Source organism: Drosophila innubila (genome assembly GCF_004354385.1).
Source record: "Drosophila innubila isolate TH190305 chromosome 2L unlocalized genomic scaffold, UK_Dinn_1.0 4_B_2L, whole genome shotgun sequence".
Lineage (NCBI taxonomy): Eukaryota > Metazoa > Arthropoda > Insecta > Diptera > Drosophilidae > Drosophila > Drosophila innubila.
Genome location: NW_022995372.1, coordinates 10,182,866 through 10,205,875, shown reverse-complemented (window position 1 = coordinate 10,205,875; position 23,010 = coordinate 10,182,866). Strand labels below are relative to the sequence as shown.

Here is a 23,010-nt window from a genome sequence, read left to right as displayed (position 1 = left end):
TCGACAGTGTTCTCTTCTTTTTTCTTTGATCCGAAGCTGTAGGAAATTGTTTCTCAATAACTTTCAAGTTCATTATACGATCGTGTTAAAATATACAGATTAGATACACGATTTGTGATGTTACATTTGTGCCAAAACACAAGGTTAACGCCTTTAAATTACTAATAAAATTAGTTTTTTCGATTTACAAAACTCGATCTTCTAACACCTGTAAGAAGTCTACATACGTATTTAAGTACTTCTAGCCCTTACCATCGCTGAGATAGTTTCGTTTATAATAATAAAGTGAATAAATTGAATGTAATTCATTTCATTTAAGTGGTCCACAAACTATTTGGCATCCTAATGCCTACGCCCCTGTGGCATGCAACTTTGACGGTGCGTTTGCAACACGAATTCGCAGACTATGTATGTAGCTAGAGCAGATCGTAACTCAGGCGATTGGGCAAGCGACGCGTGTGTGGAAAATGCAAGATGCGATCTCAAGATTTCGTACATTTGTATTTGTACTCAAGTGTCTCTGTATGTGTGGGGCAGCTGCAGCGTTTAGAAAGTAACTTTGCCATGGCTTCAACTGAGTCACAGTCGGAGGGGGTCAGGAAAATTTCAGCAGCTGTCATTTGGGGTTCAATGCACAGTCGGTCGCCAGTTTGTGCCCCCCGTTTAATGTTATATAACAAACAGATCAACAACTTTCACACCCAATGCGCGCGCATGCGCACAACAACACTCACACACACACATGCACACAGAAATACACACGCACCCAATCAAAAGACAGGTAGTAAAATTTTGGTGTCAAACAAAAGCGAGGAGAAATTACCAATGCTGGAAGCATCCGACGACATAATCACAAACATGGCCACAATGCCAACAACAACAAACAGGGCCAATGGGCGTGTAATCATTAATTTTTGCATTGATAACGAACAGCAGCAACGTTTACAACGGTAATGTTTATAATCCTCAGCAGCAGCGGAAGCGCCGACCTTGACTGTGAAACAAGTTTGGCCATTTGAATTTTCCCTGGAGCTATGCATTTTCGGTTGTTTTGCAGTTTGCATGTCCAAAATTAAATTGCTTTAATGCTTAAAAAACTCAACGCGACCGGCGCGAACACAATTTGAAATCTCAGCAGTGACCGTTGCTGAAGACAAAGACGAACTGAAGTCGTTGGAGCGGCAGACCGGGCCATATATAAGCGAATATCTTATCCCGGCAAAGAGGGAGAAAGCTCTCTCAATGAGCAAGCGAAACTGATACATTTATTTCTCTCTATATTACATTTTCAAAAAAAATAAATAAATTTTATTGAGGCAACACATTTTTGGAATTTCAAATGGAAACTTAACGATTGCACCTCGCGTTGTCTTTCAATCTGACATAAATGCTTTGAAAATTTCAATTTTGAGATAACAATTAAAATACAATTCAAATTTACGTTTATTATTCATTGTAACGATCGTTTTTGAATTTAATTCAATACAAATTTGAATTGTGCATTCAAATTTGGAAAAGAAAACCGATTTCTCAGCAATATGCGCTGCTAACTCGTTCAAAACGCTTACTTCCAATAAATGCCGCTAGAGGCGTGGCTCGAGAATATTTCGCAACCGGCGCGCGATTTAAATTCGCAAATTTTAACAATTGTTATAAAAAAAGAAATTATGAAAAACTCAATGAAATTCGGAATTATATAAAATAGAGATAAAACCATTAATCTTGTATAAAGGTTAGAAGTTCGTCATCCCTCGGGGTGAGAAGTTACAAGTCCCAAAACGACGTAGATATGGATTTTGTCGAATTAGATAAAATACTAAATAGCTGAAAATAATTAATAAAATTTTGTTAAAATTGTTGGCTAGTTTTTTTTTTTTTAGCTAATTTGCATCGCAATTTCTGATATTTTTCCGACGCTTGCCAGCCAGACACAGCTATTTTTTCTTTTAAAAGTTGGCAGCACTGCATCAAATACAACTCTGTGAAAGCGTCATATTTTATTTTAGCGCCAGGAGGCAAGAGCTGTTTTAAGGATTTTAAATATATTGTCGGGTTATTGATTCGTGAATTTGTATTCGAAATGCGATCCAGCCTGGGTACGCCTCAGGGGCGCGGGGGGATACGCACAAAGGCTCCAATTCCCATGACGCAGCACCAGATGCAGAAGGCGCAACAAGAGGCAGCCGACGCCGCTGCATTGGACGCTCTGGATGACGCGGACATTTTCGACGATGAGGAGGGCGGTACACGCATTGGTGACATCTATATACCGCCGCCAGTGCCCCCACACTGCTCCATGGAGAGCGTTGGACCGCGTCTTATAATCAAGCAAATTGTGAACTACAATTTCAAGAGCTATGCTGGCGAGGTGATCCTGGGTCCATTCCATCATTCCTTCACGGCCATCATTGGACCAAATGGTAGCGGCAAGAGCAATGTCATCGACTCCATGATGTTTGTTTTTGGCTGTCGCGCCAATCGCATTCGCTGCAAGAAACTCTCAACTTTGATTCACAATTCCAAGAAATATCCAAACTTGCCCAGTTGCTCGGTGGCTGTACACTTTGAGCAGGTCGTGGATCAGGGGAGCGGCCAGTGCACTATTGTTCCCAATTCCCAGTTTGTTGTGCAGCGCACGGCCATGTCGGACAATTCATCCTATTATCAGATTGACAAACAGCGGGTGCAACTGAAGGAAGTGGCCAAGTTGCTAAAGAAACATCATATCGACTTGGAGCACAATCGTTTTCTCATTCTCCAAGGCGAGGTCGAGTCCATAGCCATGATGAAGACCAAGGGACAAAACGAGAACGAAACTGGGATGCTTGAGTATCTGGAGGATATCATTGGTACTCAACGATATATTCGTCCGTTGCAGCAGATCAATCAACGCGTGGATCAGCTTACAGATGATCGTACGGAGAAGCACAATCGCTGCAAACTGGCTGAACGTGAGATGAAGGATCTGGAGCAGCCCTACAATGAGGCAGTCGCTTATTTGCGCAAGGAGAACGATTACATGCGCACCAAGAACTGGGTAATCCAAAAGCGCATCAGCCTTAAGAAGCAACAACTGGGGGAGTACACCAAGGAGCACGAGACCTGCTCGGAGCAATTGAAAACCCACGATAATGGCACCGAATCTCTCCGAAAGGAACGCGCCGAAAAGGAATTAATTATACGCAAGGAAATTGAGTAAGTTAAATGAATAAGTGGGCCCATAAATTTGACAGTTCCTTGACCAAACGATTCCATTGCATCTTGCAGAGCCTACGAAGCGCTCGTTAAGAAGCGGGAGGAGATCAAGAAGAAACTTGTGGCTGTGGAGCGCAGCTACACGGAAGTCCAGAGCGCCATGGAGAATACGAATAAGCAGCGCAAAAAAGATAAAGCTCAGATCGATAAGAATCAAAAGGAGTTGGATGACCTACATAAATTGCCAGAGAAAAATGAGCAGGAGATTAAAGAATGTGAACGTAAATTGGAACAATTGGAGCAGGATAAGACCAAACTAACGGAGGAGCTAGAGAAACAGTTAACGGAGCTCAAGAAGAAGTCGGAACCATTGACAGAGCAACGTCTCAAGTACAGCGATGAATTGATTGGCCTCAAGGAAGCCGTCAACAAGGCCAAGGAGGAGCTGCAAGTGCACGAGTCCAAGTTGAAGATACTTAAGCAGGTGGAGGTAACCGAGGCGCGTAAATTCGAGACACTCAAATGCTCGTACGAGGAATCGGAGCAGAGTCTGCAACAAATGCGAACCAAACTGGATGAACTTGGCGTCAAAATGCCCGAGTTTCAAATTGAGATGACAACAAAGGCCGCCGAGGTGGATAAACTGGCCAAGGAGGAGCGCAATCTGACCACACAGTGCACCAAGTTGCGGGATGAGGTACGATTTCTAATAACGCCTCTATATTGAATCGATGTTAATAAATTCATGTTTTCCATCAACAGATCAATGAACGCTCCTCGAATATGCAAGCACAGCGTTCCAATGACAATGTCTTGAACTTTTTAATGCGCATGAAGGCAGAGGGAAAAATACCCGGCATTCTTGGACGTCTGGGAGATTTGGGTGGCATCGATGCCAAGTATGACATTGCAATATCCACGGCTTGTGGTCGCCTGGACAACATTGTGACGGACAACTATGACACGGCAACGGCGGCCATCAAAGCGCTGAAACAGTACAATGTGGGACGTGCCAATTTTATACCATTAAACAGAATGGAGCATTGGCGGAGCAGATCCCATCCCATCGTGACGTAAGTATTAATCGTTTTTCAAATGGAAAATTACTAAACTAAAAACCTTTTTTAAATAGTCCAGAGAATGTGCCACGCCTCTACGATCTCGTGCAGGTGGAGGATGAACGTGTCAAGACCGCATTTTACATGGCATTGCACAATACATTGGTGGCCAATGATCTGGAGCAGGGATCACGTATTGCCTATGGCAGGGAACGCTTTCGCGTAGTAACATTGCGTGGAGACATCATTGAACAGACTGGCACCATGTCTGGTGGTGGTAATCGACCGATACGGGGCAAAATGGGCACCGAGGTGCGTACGAAGACCGCCGAGTCGGCGGACAATTCCCACCTATCGCAAAAGGCACTCGAGGATATGCAGCAACAGGCGGATCAGCTGCAGTCGCGCATTAATTACTGTCAGGAGCAACAGGGACGACTCGAGCATGAGATTCAAATGCTTCAGACCAATCTGCAGCGCAGCGAGTCGGAGCAGAAGCGTCTCACAGTGAGCATCAAATCGCAGGAGCAGCAAATGGCCAGCAGCTTAAAACAATTGGAGGCTCAGCGCAAACGAATGCAATCCAATACAACGGATGAGGCAGCTGTCAAGGAGAACGAAGCTTATATTGAGAAGGCCCAACAGCAGCTGACACAGAGACAGGAGAAGGAGAATGCCATGACATCAAAGATTGAGAAGGTTCAGGCCGAATACGAATCCTTGCGATCGAACACCGTCAAACCTGTGGAGGCACAGCTCAAGAAGGTGAGCAATCAAATTGAGAAAATCTCCAGCAATGTGCGCTCCCTCAATGTGGCTCTGACCACCGCCGAGCGGAGCATTGAACGTCTCAAGAAAAACAATGTCAATTTGCTAGAGAATATCAAAAATGCCGAGGATAAACTTCGTTCTCTTAGCGAGGAGCGTCAGCAATGGCAGGATCGCAAGGATGAGCTGGAAACCGAGGGCTCCGAGGCGGAGGAGGCCATCGGCAACGCCAAGTCACAATCGTCGGACATCAAAAAGGAAATCGATGAGCTGAACAAGCAAGAGAATCAACGCAATATGGAGCGTATTGAGATTGAAACCAAATTACAAGCTGTCGCAGCCAAAGTGAATGCATTGAAGTCGGAGATACCGCGTTTCCATAAGGAATTAAAGCCCCTCAAGCTGAACGAAATTCCAGGCGAGACAGATCCGCCAGCTCCGCTCAAAACGCTGACTGATGAAGAACTGGAAGCGGAGGATCTGGGGAATATGCAGTTCACGCAAACGCGGCTCGAGGAGGAGCTTAAGGATAAACCCAATCTGGGCTTCATCAAGGAGTTCACCGACAAACGTCTCGTGTATTTGGATCGTGTTCGCGTCCTGGAGGACATCACCTCTAAACGTAACGAGATGCGCGACAAGTACGAGGAGGTACGCAAGCGTCGCTACACGGAATTCATGGAGGGATTCAACATTATAACGCGCAAGCTTAAGGAAATGTATCGCATGATTACGTTGGGCGGTGATGCCGATCTCGAGCTGGTCGACTCCATGGATCCCTTTACCGAGGGCGTTCAATTTACTGTTCGTCCGCCCAAGAAGAGCTGGAAGTACATCTCGAATTTGTCGGGTGGCGAGAAGACACTCTCCTCGCTGGCTCTCGTCTTTGCATTACATTACTATAAGCCATCCCCATTGTATTTTATGGATGAAATCGATGCCGCCTTGGACTTTAAGAATGTTTCCATTGTTGGACATTACATCAAGGTAATCTTAATCTTATCTTCCTTCATATAATGTAATAACACATTCACTTGTTTCGTTTAGGAACGCACCAAGAATGCACAATTCATCATTGTCTCTCTGCGGGTGAACATGTTTGAGCTCTCCAACTATTTGGTGGGCATCTACAAGGTTGATGACTGCACTGATTCCATCACCTTGGTCAATCATCCGCCGGATGCGTTACCTCCAGCAACTCAGTCACGCATTGCTGTCAACCAGACTCAAGATGAAACAATGCGCCCCACCATAAATGGAGACAGTCAATCACAGCCAATCAATCAACGCCCTACGGAAAACTTCCGATCTGTAGGCGGTGCTGAAGCCACCTTTGCTCCGCAGCTGGAGAGCACAGCGGTCAACCAAATCGTAGAGGAAACGAGTGAATTGAGTGTGAGCTCCATGCCAAGTCAGCAACTCTCCCAGGCGGATGCGCTACCTCCAGCAACTCAGCCACGCATTGCTGTCAACCAGACCCAAGATGAAACAATGCGCCCCACCATAAATGGAGAGAGTCAATCACAGCCAATCAATCAACGCCCTACGGAAAACTTCAGATCTGTAGGCGGTGCTGAAGCTACCTTTGCTCCGCAGCTGGAGAGCACAGCGCTCAACCAAATGGCAGAGGAAACGAGTGTGAGCTGCATGCCAAGTCAGCAACTTTTCCAGGCGGGTGCCATTTAAATGTAATGTAATGTAATAATCTTAATGAAAACTAATGACATTTAATTAGCCAGTAATCATCATAAGGCCGGTTTTTCAATGTCTATTTAAGGGGTTTGATAACTATACAACAGATATTTTGACGTAAAATGTATAGAAATCAATGTAAAATTTGAATATATCTATTTTATACATTTTAAGGAGACATTGAAAAACCGGCCCATAATAGAGATAACAATAATAATATACATGTGTATGTAACTAAATCGTGGACATTATTTTGGTGCATATGGAGGCAAGAGCTTCCGTTGTTTCGTTGCGCATTGTGGTCATGTCCTCGCCGGCATCGCACGCCCGTGTCACGAGCGGATCAAGCGGCAGTGATCCGAGCAGCGGCACATCCATTTCCGCACACATGGCCGCTGCACCGCCCGTTTTGGCTGGGAAGATGTCTGAACTGTTGCCGCAGTGGCCACAACGGAAACTGCTCATATTCTCGATAACGCCAAGGATGGGAATGCGTTGTTTCTTGCAAAAGTTTATCTCCTTACGAACGTCCAGTAGAGCCACCTCCTGTGGCGTCGTTACGATAATGGCGCGCAGAGATTCGGGTGCATTGTCGTCACGTAAATAGGAGACAACGGACAAATGCTCATCCGAAGTGCCTGGCGGTGTGTCCAGCAGCAATAGATCCAAATTCCCCCAGTCGACTTCACTGAGAAATTGCCGAATCATGCCGTTCTTTTTGGGACCTCGCCAAATGACTGCATCGTCCACGGAGCCCAGCAGAAAGCCAATGGACATAAGACACACATTGTCGTCGATGCCAACGGGAGACCAGCCCGAACCGGACTGATGCACATTCTCGCCAAGTGCACCCAGCAAGCGTGGTTGCGATGGCCCACAAATGTCAATGTCCAATACCCCAAAGTTGTTGTCCGGACAGCTGCGTGCCAAGTAGCGTGTCAGCAGAGCGGTCACTGTACTCTTGCCCACACCTCCCTTGCCCGAAAGTATGAGTAGCTTATGCTTGACGTCCTTCATGGCAGCTGCAACGAGCGCCTTGCCGGGATCCTCGAGTTTCTTGCTGGGATCACTGCAAATGCTCTGGTTGGGACAGCCGGCACAGGCGCTGACCAGACCAGCCTGTTCGCTTTCCACTCCAGGACAGTGCTCTGGCGGTGGCGCTTGCATTTTCTTCTCTTAAATATACGTTGTGAAATGGCAACAAAAATTGTAAATCAACTTCGCTGATAAGACGGGCCACCAAGTGTCTACGTTTTTGGTGAATGGTAAAAGACGATAACGATATCGCATACCGCCGTTTGTCGATAAGACGCCAGTTTGGACCCCTAAAATGGCCGATCGCGCAATTTAGATTGTAAATTATTATTTTGTTAAGCAGATAATTAAGTTAATAACACTTTTAATTCGAAACAATGAAGGTGATACTTTTTAATATGGTTGAAAGTTCGTTATTCCTCTAAGGAAGAAGCTAAAACAATAAAATTAAAAAACAATCTTTATAATACCAAAAATCCAAATAGTTTATTTAATTTCTTTGCAATGGATGCATTTAAAATGCTACAGATTAGATCAATGGTTACTTAACTAGCGGCATTGTAATCAGCCAAGCTCTTGGCGCTGATCGGATCCAATTGGCGTACGCCAGTTTTATCCACGACTGCAACACTAAAGTTCTTCAGGTTGACGATCAGACGCTTCTGAATTTCCAGCACACACTTCTTCAGCACATCGTAGGCCTCCTCCTGTGTGATGTTTGGATGCCAATAGCGATCGAAAATGCTGGCGCAGAACATGCTACCGTAGCCGTGGCCAGCATAATTCAATGATTGGGACGACGCCAGGTAGTCAATGAAAGTCAGTTCAGGGCCTTCGACTGGGTCGTAACTGGTAGTGATATGTATTTAGAATTTCATTATAAACAAACACCATTTGCATCATTCATATGCTACTCACCCTGCGACAAACATAAACACTTGGTACCTTGTGCGGCTACGCAGACTTTCGGCCAGATTCTTGCGTGTAAAATGTGCTGCAGAACGAGGACTTAAATCGTAGCCATTACGCATTTTGTACAGTGCAATGTTCTTTGCGATGAACTCGGTGAACTGCTCCGTGTCGCCGGATTCACCTACTGTTGAAATCAACAAGTTATCCGCAATTTTATGAATCTTGTTCTCATCTGAAAGATTATGCGAAAATATTAGTTAGTTAGACGGAACCCGGCACCTAAACCCGTTTTGGCATTTCAATTTCACTTTTACCTTCTTTCATAACGATTACAGAATTGGCGTGAGTTGTGTCTGCCGCAAGCATAACAAAATCTGGTCCTTTAATACCCAGAAGAGTCTCCATTTTGGGGTTGTGATATTTATTTTACTTTGCTGCTTGTTAGGATGACTTGATTAAATTTTTTAGCTGTGTCTTGAGTGGAAGGCTGCCACCCGGTCTAAAAGCTACCACACTGCAATATTCCGATCTGGCAGCATGTACCATTTTAATCAAACATTCAATTTTTCCTCTAACAAGCGGCAGCACTGTTTGGTGGCTGCGAAGCATCCAAAAACTAGCTGAAATTGCGATGCAAAATAGCTAAAAAAAACAAAGTGGCAGCCCAAACAATGTAGTTGTGGCAACCTTGAAACACAGATAAATAAATACCGATAGTTTCAATTTTTTTTGTGAAAATGTCAAATTTGTTTAATATTTTATCGATATATTGTTAATGCAACGTTGTTTTCGTTGTATTCGCTTTAATTAATCGATATATCGAGTTCATGTACGATAAGTTGTTCTTTATGTGTCAACAGAAATATCGGAAAACGCCTTGGTGTAATAGAAAACATCTTCGGACTTAAAAGTTTCATAATAATAAAAATAGTTTGATAAATGGTATTTTTACACATAATGGGGTTTAAGCCAACAGTCTATCGATTTACATGTGCAAGATTCGATATTTTTATTTAGATACACATTCGGAAATGTATCGATATCACTGTTAACAATACACCATACTGCAATTTAAATCGATACTACGCATCTCTACATTTCAGTCTTTCCTTCGTTTTTACTTCGTGTCGTCGTCGCTTGTGTGAACAAAAAATACGAGAAAATTGTTAAAAGCAACGAAACTTTGCTCCAGCATTTTGAGCAAAATTTCAAGAAACAAGTGCAACACATAGCTAGCAACTCACTGCAGATACTTTTTTGTACCCCCGTCGTTTAAAAAAAGCCGTCAAAATTGAGTCGACAAAGATTGACGAGACTTTTCCTTCCACAACTGCTATGGAGGATAAAGCAACAACAAAAGATCTAGATCAATGGATTGAGCAGCTGAACGAATGCAATCAATTGACAGAAACACAAGTTCGCACTCTCTGCGATAAGGTAAGGAGTTGCAAGCTTGCCACTATTCCCAAAAAATAAGATTTAAAAATAATTTCCATCATCATCGCTTGTGCCTCTTGTCTCTGCTTGGGCACTAATTTTGCAAATGGGTGCGTGCTTTGTTCTCGCTCGCTCTCATTGGGCCTCGGCTTTAGCACATGAATCATGATGCGCTGCTTCTGCTTGCGGTAGCGGCAGTGGCGTCGCCATATTGGAATATTGGTAAATTCCAACAGCCAAGCGCAGCAATACCCGCCGTTTGTGAAAGCGGGATGCCAATAAGCATTGTGTGAGCGTGTGAATGAGACAACTCGATATACAATGCATAGGCGAGAAGAAATATTTTTTTTTGTAAATCTCATTATAAAGAGTTTGTTTAGTTATTGATAATAGCAAACGTGCGTAGTTTTTCTTGGGCACAAATTGCAACAACCTTGCTTTGTTCCTCTAGCCGCCCCTGCGTCACATCTAATCTATTTCCTTTGCTAAGTAAATATTACTTAATGATTTGTGTGTTGGTGTGTGCTTAGAATATGTATCTACATATGTATGCACCGTTCCCGTATGCACTTGTGTGTGTGTCTGTCGGACAAATACTGTTGTATGGGTGTGTGTGTGTGTGTTGTGTTTTTTTTCCAACAATATTGGATTCAATTAAACAAATTAACGAAAAGCTCACGCGTATAGATATTCACAGCAAAGCGCATCGATATCAATTATTTTCAATTTGCTGATTTCGACGTTTCTGGCCGCGTTAACTCATTGATTGTGGCCTATAGAAGTGGGGTTATGTTTGCGTCACCCAAATATTTTGTTGTGCCCAATAGTTTTATTCTACCCAAATGTAAATGCAGAGGGTGGTGGAGGGAAGGAGCCTCGTCTTGTTGCCAAAACGTTGTGTATTTGTATTGGCTATAGGCTTGTCTGGCGGAAACGACCGCAGATGCCTCCGACAAGGCAAAAGCAAAAATTAAATTGGCTCATATAAATCTTGGTCTCTTGTCTATCGGACCCGGAAGCTTCTCGTCTCTCGCTTGTCATGTCTCATTCATCAGCATTTAACCAATTTATATTATAAACTATAATTCTAATATATATATGTATTTTTTACGATACAAACGTTTTTTGCCGCTATTTTCCACAAGCAAAGTTCGTTTTGGTTTATTGCCCCAAGTTGTCTAATCGATCAAACCTGTTATGTTGACAATTATCAAATGTTGTTATCTATTTGTTACAGGCAAAGGAAATCCTATCGAAGGAATCCAATGTGCAGGAAGTGAAATGCCCAGTCACAGTCTGCGGAGATGTGCACGGTCAGTTCCACGATCTGATGGAGCTGTTCCGGATAGGCGGCAAATCGCCCGATACAAATTATTTGTTTATGGGCGACTATGTGGACCGTGGCTACTATTCAGTGGAGACTGTCACGCTGCTGGTATCGCTCAAGGTTCGCTACAGGGAGCGCATCACCATCCTGCGTGGCAATCACGAATCGCGCCAGATTACACAGGTGTATGGATTCTATGATGAATGCCTGCGAAAGTATGGCAATGCGAATGTCTGGAAGTATTTTACCGATTTGTTCGACTACTTGCCACTAACGGCACTGGTGGATGGCCAAATCTTTTGTCTGCACGGCGGACTTAGTCCGTCGATTGATAGCTTGGATCATATTCGTGCATTGGATCGCTTGCAGGAGGTGCCTCACGAGGGTCCTATGTGCGATTTGCTGTGGTCCGATCCCGATGACAGGGGTGGCTGGGGAATTTCACCTCGTGGAGCTGGCTACACTTTTGGGCAGGTAAGAAAACACTGTTGAATTAAATTCATTAAAAGTGTATTCTTAAATATATATAACTCCCATTTGTACAGGATATATCAGAAACGTTTAACAACACAAACGGCCTGACATTGGTCTCGCGTGCACATCAGCTGGTTATGGAGGGATATAACTGGTGTCACGACCGCAACGTCGTCACAATATTCTCAGCGCCAAATTATTGCTACAGATGTGGTAATCAAGCGGCTCTCATGGAACTGGATGATTCACTTAAATTTTCATTGTAAGTTTGCCCCGCAATCACAATGATTCGCAATCCTTTTATTGATAACAATACAAAATGCTCTCTCTTCTCTGCAGCCTACAATTTGACCCAGCACCGCGGCGCGGAGAACCTCACGTAACGCGAAGAACACCAGATTATTTCCTTTAAGCTGTTTTGCTCTCGGCACACGTGCAGCTTACATTTACACACACATATTACATCGCATTATAACAACAGAAATATAAACAAAACGCAAAAAGCAAAAAAAAAAAACAAAAACAAAAAAGAAAACAAAACAAAACAATAACCTGTAACAATTTCGATGCATTTTGTGTTGTAGCTGCAGTTGCCACAAAAACAAATCGAACAGATTGAATTCTTCTGAGCGAGCGTAAATTGTAAATGCATTGAGTGTTGTTAACGTGGGTCGATAGACGCAACGGGTGGTGCCGAGTGTGGGACGAGTTGATATCAAGCAGCAGAAGGAATCATCAGGAGCAGCAGAGCGGGGGGGCGGATAATACGATCCAAACAAACCTACCAACCAACCAACCAAGCAACAACAACAAAACAACAACTACAACTACTTAGCTAAATTTGTTAATTTATAAAATAACGAACTAAGCGTCGCGAGCAGCAGCAGCCGCAGTAAAAGCCAGATATGATGGATGGATGGATGATGGAACAATAGAATAGAATGGAATGGAATAGAATCGAACCGAGCCGAACCAATCCGCGATGTGGGTTGGGCTTTTTTTGTCATGGACGTACAATGGACAGATGGACAGAACTTAGGGCACGCAGCACAGATAGAAGGACGACAAACATCAAAGCAACAGCGCGGGGGAGGCAGAGCAGAACAGAAAGAACGGGGACAGCTGGGCGGGTTCAGCGATTCAACAAATATAAGGAATACAAACAAAAAGAAATTTAATATTACTGATTACAATTATAAAAAAGAGTAAAAAATTATTAAAAAAAAAAAAATTATTAAAAACAAAAAAAGTAAATTCATTCAGAGAATGTTCCTGTTTTCACTTTTACTTCAAAATCATCAAGTTTCATGTATTGTGCTTTTTGCAACGTAATTAAAAACACGAAAAATACCCATTTACCCAACCAAGTTCACATTTTTTAAATTTCGAGGTGAAAGTGAATGCAGGCGCAGCCCTGATTATAAATTAAGTTCATATGTAACTTTAATAATAATAAAAAAGAAAAACAACAACAAACACAAACAATAATCATGAATGCGTGTAAACAGGAAGCTGTTGGCAAATGACAACAAGCAAGCAACAAAAAAAAAAAACAAACGATAAACGCCTGCGGACGAAGAGTAATGGGCTAAAGAGCGAATGGGCGAAGAGTAATGGGCTCACATATTTAAGAGAGACTTGATTGTTGCGCTCTGACATGTGAGACAGCGATTTGGCAACGCGACGAAGTTGGTGGTGGCAATGCTACGAGGGCTGAGAGCAGTAACGGTATTGCCAGTGCGTAGGCGAGTGCGAGAGCGCACACAACGAGAAAAGCGCAAGAAGTTCTTCCTTAATTGAGACCTAGGACATGCTAGAAGCCACACCAATGAGCCAAAAGTCAAGCCTGGCCAAATAAATCTGAAATCTGAGTACAAGTATTTGTCAAAATTTTTGACACTTGAACTCACACACACAAACACACTTACACCATGAGTTGTATATTGTGGGGAACAAAATTCACATTTGAAAACATGTTGGAGCCCTTTCAAGTACCCAAAACTTGGAGCTACACCTACTGAGACTTACCATCTATCATGCCCCAACATACGGGCGGGGAGGTAATTGTCGCTGTCGACCGACCTGGGGTTGGGGGTGGCTGTGTTTTTGAGGGTACATAATTGGGGGCGGGGGGAGCTGGCAGCGACGTCGACTGCGACGGTGACAGCGACAGCAACTGCGATGTATGCGACATGGAAAATCCATTATCACGAAGTGAATTTTTACTGAAAAATTTACATACCCGCGAGCTCCCGCATCTCCAATCCCCAGTTCCCTTCCCCCTGTTCTGTGCCCCCGCTGGGCATACCAAAGCCCGCATACATATAAATGTGAAAATAAATCCTGAGTGCGTGTTCGGATGCGCTGTGCAGGATGCTGAATAAATAGTAGCACAACAACAATAATAATATTTATAATAACAACAAGAATGAGGAAAGTCGAAATAAGTATCATTGGCTAGGAATAAGTAGAGCTCTATTTGATGGGCATTATTAAGTGCATATTCCAAGTTTTCTAGGTAGATTGTATTTAATTAAAGGCATAAATTCAAACGCTCGACCCGAGCAAAAAATACCCCTAAATGAGAATGGAGATGGGGATGAGGATGGGCATAAAAAACAAAAGTGAGACGATGGCGATGTCGGTTCCGGAGCCGAAATATTAAAAATTTAAATGAACTGCTCACTTTTTACGATTTTGTCCTTAGTTTATGACTCTGGGATGTGGATGGATGTGGTACGGAATAGGATGATAGGGAGGGAGAGGGAGGAAGGTGGTGGAAAGCGGGGGTGGGCAGTCATTGAGGCCTGCCTAAACAAACGTTTTGTATTTTTATCGTCTCGTTTCGGGCTGGGCCTTCAACCGTATGGGAGATGTGGGGATGGGATTGGGGTTGGAGATGGGGCTAGTGGTGTACGAGTATGGGAACGTATTTGGACCGCCTGCAAGTATCTTTTACGATGCAAATTTGTTGCTATAAAATTGAAGAGTGTAGCCGCTTCTTGCCTAAATAAACTTTGCAGACTACAATGATGATGATGAGTTGCTCGTTGGATGATGTTGCTCCTCCTGTCTGACTGCCTGCCTGCCTGACTGTCAGCCTGATGATGATGATGCCTCACTGCCACGTGCCGCCTGTGTAAAAGGTTGAAAGGTCAGGCACGACACAGCGGCTTCCTTACAGCAATTGAGCTTTGGGTTTGGGCTCCAGCTTCAGCTTTGGCATTTGCTTGGGTTTGGAATTGGGTTTGGGACTGAGTTCAGCATGGATGCCAAATCAACAAAAATCGATTGACGCTAAATACCCAAGTTGCTCAGGAGTTAACTCAACTTGGCATATACAACGAACATAAAGAAAGTTTTTTGGGCCTCTTTTCTTTTTTTTTATATTTATTTATTTTCTTTCTTTTCTTACTTTTTATACTTATAAGTCCCCAACGAATTGTGCACTGTCTCAGAGACTTTTTCTTCTATCTTCGATGTATTTAAATTCTTTTTCCGAATGCCCTCAAGCTGAAGAGTAACTTACGTGGCATATTAGCTACCAGTCTTTGTGTGTAAAGTTTATAATAATATCGATGCTGAGATATTTTTGATTTTAATAAGATATAACAGCTTTATATTATGTCTAAATAGAATTATGTATCAAAAATCAAATTAAATATTTTGTCATTGTAGAAAAGCTATTAAGTTCATAAGAGGTACATGTTTGAAAGTAGGAGATTTTCCGGCTTGTATACAATACATCTCCACAAATAGAAATGTCAATAAGTTCTCGAAAAATAAAAACTAAAAATTATATAAATTTTGTGGAATTTTTATTTCCGGGCGTGGTGGAGTCAGGCCTTTACCCTTAAAACTTACTGATATATCATATTAAAGATAGGAGCTGTAGGACTTATTTTAAGAAACTATATATACTTAGAGCAAATTCAGTATAACGACATTCTTATCACAATGGATGCTCATTTGTAGTTGGATTTCTTTGTATTTCTTTTTTTGGTTCTTACCTGTTAAATTAGCTGAGATTTGGGAGTAGGGCATTTGTAAAGTCTCTCTCTGTCTCTCTTTCGCTCTCAGTGTCTCTATTTTTATTGTTAGTAGTGCCAAGGAGAGAGTCGAGAGTTGAGTTTTTGGCTTGTTTTGTTTTTGTGTTTACTTTGTCGTTTGTTGTTGGCCTTTTTGCTGCGGGCATTGACTGACTTCCTTCCGCTGGATGGGAATGGGAATGGGAGTGTTGTATGTCGTGTGTGGATGTGGAACTGGATGTGGCGCCACCGTTTGTTGCCTCCATTGAGTTTTGTGCGTGTTTCGCTTTTGTACGTTTTCTATTGCCGCTTCCTTCCGATATTCCTTGTATAGTACGCTCTCTACGTCTCTTTGTTGCTGCATGCTTCTCGCTTTTCCGCTTTTCCTTTACAATTTTTTTTTCTCGTTTCTCGTTTTTTTTTTTCATTTTTGTTGTCGTTTTTCTTTATTTCGCAGTGAATTTGGTTGTCTCGCACGTGAGCGGCATAATGAAATTTGCTCTGACGGCCACTCCCTATTGTGTGCAGTGTACTGTGTTGTGTGTGTGTGTGTGTGTGTGTGCCCAGCTGCTTAGCCTAATCTTATGTGTGGCCGCCTTAAAGAGATGATGATGCCGCCTGTCGATTTAATGTGCTGAGAAATCTCAGCTCTCGCTTTTTTCCCCCAATCTTATTTGCATGCGATGCGCCTAAAAGGTGACAACACAAAATGTTCAATGTGCCAACACCAGCAACACACACAAAGTTGAGACTTTTGGCTGCTACTCGTAGTGTGGACTACAGTCAGACCTGCCTTCTCTTTACCGCCTCCCTCTCTCCCCCTGCCCCTGCCAGCTTCATCTCGTTTCACACTTTTGAGATGAGACTCTGTTTGGGGCTCTGTGGCTGTGCTTTCAAGTGGAAAATTACTTTCGCAGCTTTATGATGCGGAAATTATATGAAAATCATGGCGAATTTGCCTCTTACAAGGAATGCCAGCGACGAGCACAGGTCCTTTCACACAACCACACACACACACACACACACACACAGAGATGTACATATATATATTTCTTTATATATATATCTGCATACGAGTGCGATTGCGAGTACGCCTTATGTCAGGCTGTGCGCTATCTGTACTGGCCGATCAAGGCGCCACAGTCGAGAGTCGCAGTCGCAGTCGCTGCCACGCCCAGTCGCATAATGAAACGGCAACGTTGACAATCCAACTCCCAGCCTCCCCACCTCCCATCTCCCACATCACCATCTACATCTCTGTCTCCACACGCAGAAAAATTTTATTTACTACACAAAAAAATTTTGAATAAAAATTTCCTGAGAATGGAAAAAAATGTGTAATATTGACTATTTGTATTTAAAATGTTTTTTACTATATCTGGCCTAAAAATATTTTTCTGGGCTAGTTTTCAAAATAAATTTTTTTGATTTTAATTGTTTATTTGACATTTCTTATACTCAGAAAATAAACTTTTAGCTATGAGAAAATTTGCTTTACATTTTTAAAAATACTTTCTGAATTTCTTAAACATATTTTTAGAATTGCAGAGCTTTCTGATTTTGAGACCAATTATTCTTAAAAACTAAATATATTACTCGAAATATGTTTTTTAAAAAATCTTGTTTAAGCTGAAATTCTAAACTTAAATCGCCTTTAAATATTTTTTTAAAACTATTTATTTATGGTCTACTTGTGATATTTGAACTTGACATCACTTTTTAGATACTTTAACTCAAAAGAACGGAGAAAGGTCGGTCGAAGATTTTTTCGAGTGTATCTCCAGCTCCTTTGCCAGTGGCAGCTGCTGACTGGCTCCATTTCCATTTGAATTAGCATAAAACGAGGCGGCTTACGTCTGTCTATTGTGCGGGGATTGAGGGGGCATGTGTTGGGGGATTGAGCGTGGAGTCAACTGCCGCAGTGCTGCCCAGATATCATCTGTTGCTGCTGCTGCTGCTCCTTGTATTGTTGTTGCTGCTCCTGCCGTGTGGCGATACCAACAACGACTTCGTTATCTTTTTAACTTGGCGCTGTCGTTTATTTAACTGATAATGATTTGATGGCAGCTGGCTAAGCTTTCGACAAAGCCCTGCCACAATCCCCTCTCCTCCTCCCACTCCCTCTATCGTTGCCGCTAACATTGCCGCCATTTGCTGAGGTCAATTACACGCTTTCGATTAAATTTGCCATGGTTGTTGTTCTCCTTGTTGTGGTCCTTCTTGTTGTTGTCGTTGTCGTTGTTGGGTGTTGACAAGAAACAGCTGCCCGTGTGGCATCTACAGCTATGTCTCTAGACTTGCCCCAAAGCAGCAGCAGCAGTCCCCTTTTCCCCACCCCATCACACACACTCACACCCACACACACCCGCACACACTCACACTCACATGCATGCCTAGGTATGTGGCACAAATAAAGTTGAATTATTATTTTTCTTTATGCCCGGAGTTGGGGGCGGCGTTGTATGGAGGGGGCGTGGCGCGTGCTCCGCATGCTCAAGTGTTGCCATTGCCATTGCATATCCGCATCGTTATCCATGGAAGTGCCGTTCCATGCCACAACCACTGGAATGACACGAAAAGCTCTTTAGGAATCTAGGTTTTCGATTAAACTTACCCCAATACCAAACCCAATCCCAAACCCAATCCCAAACCCAATCCCTACCTCAGTCCCTGTCCCAGCCTCCAAGCCACAGTCTTACTAAATGCCAATACTATTCAAAGGTGCTTCAAATTTTTCTTTTATGAATTCCTTAATATTTACAAAAAAGGAGAGCGTTAAGGTGTGGGTTATTTAAAGATTAGAAAAGGTTCGCTTACTTTTATGTTTTATTTAAAGTAGACCTTCAATTTCACGAAATTTTTAAGAGAAAGTAAAAGCTACAAGTATTTTAAGAGCGTGTTATACATATTAATGGGATTCCCTTTTAGTCTTCAAATTATTTTTAACAAATAGTAATTAATCTTAAGCAGTATGAAGTAGTTTAGCTCTAAGAATAGCTTGAACTTTCACATTGAAAATAATATTTTGTGTACTCACAAATCTCTACATTTTCCACTTAATGTATACTTTTTAAAATTTATTTGTTTATTAGTATTATTAAATCATTTTTAATAATTATTATCTTATTATTTATATCAAAGGAAAAGAAGATTTTAAGGTATAACATTTTAAATTTATTTTGATTTTTTAGTGGAAAATATATAGAAAATATTGATTTTTTAATTTTCAACTTTTAATAATTTATGATTAATTTGTTTAATTATTAACATCAGAATCTGGTTGTATCTTTTAGTGTCACCCTTAAATACTAATCAAGTAATCAGGTAATGATGTGGTGTTTATAGTGCTTTTATATTTTATTTGATTATGTGTGTGAATAGATCAGATCCGAGTAAGTTTCAGATATCAATCAACTCGAAAAGGAGTATATATTCCAAATTTGTGTAGCTCCCTCGTGATGAGCGAACCGCTGTCAAGTTCCGGACTCCGCTTCGTATACAATAGCCTGCTGCTGCTCACCTCCAGTTTGGCTGCCAAGAAGATATCGCTTCAGAAGCATCCTTATGCATTCAGTGCTTGTGTGGTGGGCGGATCAGTTGCTGTGCTGGGCCTGTTGCGTGTGATCTTTGGGGACGAAAACGATGCGGAGCAGTTCCAGATATTGCGCGATGTGAGTCATGGTGTATTGGAGATGGTGCCACTTCCCTGGTCAATATTGAGCTGTATACGTTGTCGCATGGTGTGTGCCCCTTGGCCATGGCCCATGGCATCTTTGTGCTGCCCCTGGTGCTCGATCTGGGATGTTCCATTGTCAAGGATCGCAAGAATTGTGATCTCAGCGATACGCTGCGGGATCTTTTGGTGCTTGGCAATATTGTATCTCTTGGCTATCTGTCCGTTCGACAGAGTAACTTTCTCTACATGCGCATGGCCCTCACCATGGGCGTGGTTAAATTTGCTCCTATTTTTTTGGACAGTGTCCAGGACAGCGCAGGCGAGGATTTGATTGTCTGTGGCAGTGCTCTATTCTTCTACCTGCTTGGAAAGGCAAGCGATTTGACTGTCAATTAACTTGTGCTCATGTCTTGCGGTTAACCCTGGTCCTGCACCACCAGCACCACCCTCATGTGCTCTCTTTAAGGCTTCGACAGTAATTTCAATTCCCCGAATTCACCTGGTTCGTATTAAGTTTCACTAGACGCCTTCCAATTCAATTGGTGTTCATGTTTTCGTAATTGCCAGGTCCCCTAATCAGCTGACAACTTCACTGACCACCCTCGCCTCCGTCCTGGTAGCTGTCCAGCACTTCTATGGCTTTTCTGGTGTGTCATGCAGGATTTCGACGAGAGATGCCAGCTGCGATTCGATATGACATTATGTATTTCGTTTTCTAAGAGTCTAAATCTCATTTAACTTGAAATTCTTTTAAAAATTAACTTGTTTATATAGTTAATTTTCGTTTATTGAATGTGCCAAATTTATAATTAACTTTATTGATTTTTACGAGTATAAATATATACATTTCGAGTTGAGCATGTAATTTATTTGTGAAATATTTCTATACCAAAATGAATAGCACATTAAATTTAGATTTTTTTTTTCAGAATCAAAAGCGATCTAATTAAAGTTAATTAATTAAGTTAATTAAAGATAATCAAGTGGAAGCTCTGTATATAAAATTGTAGTCTAGTCTATTAAGAATTAATTTAGTACATGGCTTACAGGGTATAAAGGACTTGACTTGACTTGAAATGCAATTTTGAATGGACTTGAGTGCCAATTGGAATTCACAAAGGAATGTGACCAAAAGTGTCAATTTGTCTGCACTAATTAAAGCGCAGTCGGTCTATAATAAGTAGAAACGGTATATATATAATACATATATATATGGTATATATATAATATTCAGCTGTGGAGAATGAGCTTGTTAACAATATATGTTTGAATTAACCGCCGCTGTCAAATGACAAACTCTAATTGCAAGTGGAACATATTTTAATGAGTACACGTATATGCATATATATAACTTTATATATATTAATATATACTCCAACCTATATACATATATCTGCATATATTTTGTGGCACGTTCCCTTCGCTTTATTCAACTTGACAAGTGAAGTGAGTGTGAATATTTTTTTTTTAGGTCATGTCAAAGCAGTGGACGGCACCTGGTGAATGGAAAAAAAACAGAACAGAAATAAAAATAGGAAAAAAGGTTGAAAAAAAGGGAAAATTAAGAGGTTTGGAGGGGGCAAAAGAAATATGGTTCGAATCCTTTGCATCCTGTTGAGGGAAATTGCAGTCAGCATTTATTTCCGCAACTTGATGAAGAATTCGAAAATAATTTGCGAGCCATAATTAAAAGGTGACAGCGTCCTGGTCCCAAAGCTATCCAGTTGCAGTTCCAGTTAACCATAGTGAGAACGTAAGGTTGTTTCTACCCCTCCTCAAATCGCTAGGGTAGGTGCGGGGGCGTGGGCGGGGGCAAGGGTCATAAACAATCCGCTTAGACGCGTTTTCGATTTTCGCCTCAATTGGCAACACATGGCGACTCCGACTCTGAGAAAGGCGTCTTGTGCCAATGGGCGGAGGGGCGTGGCAACATTTGCATTTGTGACTGCCAACTGCGAATTGCGAAAATGCGAAAATTTAAAGTTTTCCTGATAAGAGGGTTGTAAAAGTACAAAAAGAAACGGCGACGTTTTCTCCACGACGCGACACCAGATCCCAATGTACACGAAAAGGGCGGCAGACAATAGACGAAGGCAGCAAACAAGAAAAATCGCTGCGGGGTGGTAATATTTAATGGAAGGGGTAGTCGTCGGGGTAGTGGGTGGTTGGGGTGTAAGCTCTACTTATACGAGTGTTCACATTGTAGCGCGGCATTCGCCAGAAGGTGCCAACACATTTTATTGCGCTATACCCTTCCCAGGAGTAACACAACTATCTCATCATGCCCATAATAGGTTAAGGGGCGGAGGTAGAATTATCTGAGACCCATCAGATCAGTAAACTACTTTACTAAGTAATTGCGGATACCCATGAGTTGATATATTTTTAAGCCACCTTCAGTTAAATATATTGAATTAATTATACTGATAGATCTATTCTTTGAACAAACTTCAGTTAAATATCTTCCATTGACTGAAAATTTTGGTAATGATACAAAATATTTATAGATACTCGTATTAATAGCATGCCAGCTTATTTAAGATTCTAATAATGTTTTTAGTTGCAACTACAATATTAATAAATAATTCTTTGGCCATGGATTCAACTAAATTTTATCATTATCTATTCTGATAATTATCAGATTATAGATTATAATCTATTTAAATGTGCTCCTGTATCCATATATTTTTGGTCCAGCCCTTTAATAATTTTGTCATAGTTTGCTTTATATATTCTTTAAAATAAAAAATTATTAATAGAATTATATTAAAGTGATAAGTGTTAAAATGGTTCAGATATACTTACTTATAATACGCTCAAATTAAGTTAAATACCTATACCTCAAGTTATCGTATTATTTTGAACAAAAACTCGATTGCTGCTCCCTTTTTCAAACGTACTTTTTTATTTACTCTTGTCTCTTTTTCATTATTATCTTTAATATAAGAATTTTTACTTCAATGTTGTTAGAAGTCATAAAGCAACTAGTTTAAAACTTGGATCGAGAGTATTACAGTATCGGCGATTGGAAAAAAAGGCTGTCACTTTTTTCCTTGCCTGCTTTATTGTTCAACTTTAGTGTCCCCCTGCTCACTTGCTCCCTTACTCCACTTACGAGCAGTCCGGGGGGTGGTAGGCACTTTGAGATATATGTTCTGGCATCGCACATGTCTCTATCTATAAAACGTCAACTTTATTTGGGCAACTGATGCAAGGACCCAGCCCAGGCGTTACACACACGCACACACACACACCCACACCCAGAATGACACACACACAGTTGTAATAAAACCAGCTGTCGATTTGTTTATATTATAAAAAATAATTAGTCTGTATTTCAGCGTCCAAGTCGACGAATCATCATCATCATATACATGATATTGTATATATGTATGTATGTGTATGTAT

At 41.7% G+C, this 23,010-nt stretch overlaps 5 protein-coding genes across 7 annotated transcripts; 3 read left to right on the top strand and 2 right to left on the bottom strand.

Moving 5' to 3' along the window:
* Positions 1 to 2,005: 2,005 nt before the first annotated feature.
* LOC117780073 (structural maintenance of chromosomes protein 4) lies at positions 2,006 to 6,762 on the top strand. Of its 2 annotated transcripts, XM_034616467.1 has the most exons (6): positions 2,006 to 3,195; positions 3,268 to 3,892; positions 3,958 to 4,268; positions 4,328 to 6,008; positions 6,069 to 6,434; positions 6,672 to 6,762. In XM_034616467.1, exons 1-6 carry the CDS (start codon positions 2,081 to 2,083, stop codon positions 6,705 to 6,707), a joined length of 4,134 nt encoding a protein of 1,377 aa, XP_034472358.1. In that variant the 5' UTR covers positions 2,006 to 2,080; the 3' UTR covers positions 6,708 to 6,762. The 2 variants fall into 2 exon arrangements, with proteins under 2 accessions (XP_034472358.1, XP_034472357.1); XM_034616466.1 differs by having other exon boundaries at positions 6,069 to 6,762.
* On the bottom strand, positions 6,696 to 7,960 carry LOC117780074 (cytosolic Fe-S cluster assembly factor NUBP1 homolog). 2 transcript variants are annotated; one of them, XM_034616469.1, is made up of 2 exons: positions 6,915 to 7,960; positions 6,696 to 6,774 (listed from the first exon to the last, which is right to left on the bottom strand). In XM_034616469.1, exon 1 carries the CDS (start codon positions 7,878 to 7,880, stop codon positions 6,948 to 6,950), a length of 933 nt encoding a protein of 310 aa, XP_034472360.1. In that variant the 5' UTR covers positions 7,881 to 7,960; the 3' UTR covers positions 6,696 to 6,774; positions 6,915 to 6,947. The 2 variants fall into 2 exon arrangements, with proteins under 2 accessions (XP_034472360.1, XP_034472359.1); XM_034616468.1 differs by having other exon boundaries at positions 6,696 to 6,775; positions 6,912 to 7,959.
* Positions 7,961 to 8,208: 248 nt separating this feature from the next.
* On the bottom strand, positions 8,209 to 9,137 carry LOC117780070 (probable proteasome subunit beta type-2). The gene is made up of 3 exons (XM_034616460.1): positions 8,975 to 9,137; positions 8,667 to 8,892; positions 8,209 to 8,597 (listed from the first exon to the last, which is right to left on the bottom strand). Exons 1-3 carry the CDS (start codon positions 9,063 to 9,065, stop codon positions 8,294 to 8,296), a joined length of 621 nt encoding a protein of 206 aa, XP_034472351.1. The 5' UTR covers positions 9,066 to 9,137; the 3' UTR covers positions 8,209 to 8,293.
* Positions 9,138 to 9,755: 618 nt separating this feature from the next.
* On the top strand, positions 9,756 to 13,094 carry LOC117779527 (serine/threonine-protein phosphatase PP2A). The gene is made up of 4 exons (XM_034615756.1): positions 9,756 to 10,097; positions 11,335 to 11,898; positions 11,970 to 12,160; positions 12,238 to 13,094. The coding sequence occupies exons 1-4, from the start codon at positions 9,996 to 9,998 to the stop codon at positions 12,308 to 12,310; spliced, it is 930 nt and encodes a 309-aa protein (XP_034471647.1). The 5' UTR covers positions 9,756 to 9,995; the 3' UTR covers positions 12,311 to 13,094.
* Positions 13,095 to 19,355: 6,261 nt separating this feature from the next.
* LOC117781082 lies at positions 19,356 to 20,467 on the top strand. The gene is given in 3 exon segments (XM_034617800.1): positions 19,356 to 19,631; positions 19,634 to 20,104; positions 20,170 to 20,467. Coding segments are annotated over 2 exon segments (612 nt in total). The 5' UTR covers positions 19,356 to 19,384; the 3' UTR covers positions 19,999 to 20,104; positions 20,170 to 20,467.
* Positions 20,468 to 23,010: the final 2,543 nt, after the last annotated feature.

What these genes read in the sequence shown, in the direction of transcription:
- LOC117779527 (XM_034615756.1), top strand. Translation starts at nt 9,996, where the DNA reads ATGGAGGATAAAGCAACAACAAAAGATCTAGATCAATGGATTGAGCAG. An exon ending in TTCGCACTCTCTGCGATAAG is followed by an intron (nt 10,098 to 11,334) that starts GTAAGGAGTTGC and finishes TATTTGTTACAG; the next exon opens with GCAAAGGAAATCCTATCGAA. An exon ending in CTGGCTACACTTTTGGGCAG is followed by an intron (nt 11,899 to 11,969) that starts GTAAGAAAACAC and finishes CCATTTGTACAG; the next exon opens with GATATATCAGAAACGTTTAA.
- LOC117780073 (XM_034616466.1), top strand. Translation starts at nt 2,081, where the DNA reads ATGCGATCCAGCCTGGGTACGCCTCAGGGGCGCGGGGGGATACGCACA. An exon ending in GCACCAAGTTGCGGGATGAG is followed by an intron (nt 3,893 to 3,957) that starts GTACGATTTCTA and finishes TTCCATCAACAG; the next exon opens with ATCAATGAACGCTCCTCGAA. An exon ending in TTGTTGGACATTACATCAAG is followed by an intron (nt 6,009 to 6,068) that starts GTAATCTTAATC and finishes TGTTTCGTTTAG; the next exon opens with GAACGCACCAAGAATGCACA.
- LOC117780070 (XM_034616460.1), bottom strand. Translation starts at nt 9,065, where the DNA reads ATGGAGACTCTTCTGGGTATTAAAGGACCAGATTTTGTTATGCTTGCG. An exon ending in TGTAATCGTTATGAAAGAAG is followed by an intron (nt 8,893 to 8,974) that starts GTAAAAGTGAAA and finishes ATAATCTTTCAG; the next exon opens with ATGAGAACAAGATTCATAAA. An exon ending in GTGTTTATGTTTGTCGCAGG is followed by an intron (nt 8,598 to 8,666) that starts GTGAGTAGCATA and finishes TATCACTACCAG; the next exon opens with TTACGACCCAGTCGAAGGCC.
- LOC117780074 (XM_034616469.1), bottom strand. Translation starts at nt 7,880, where the DNA reads ATGCAAGCGCCACCGCCAGAGCACTGTCCTGGAGTGGAAAGCGAACAG.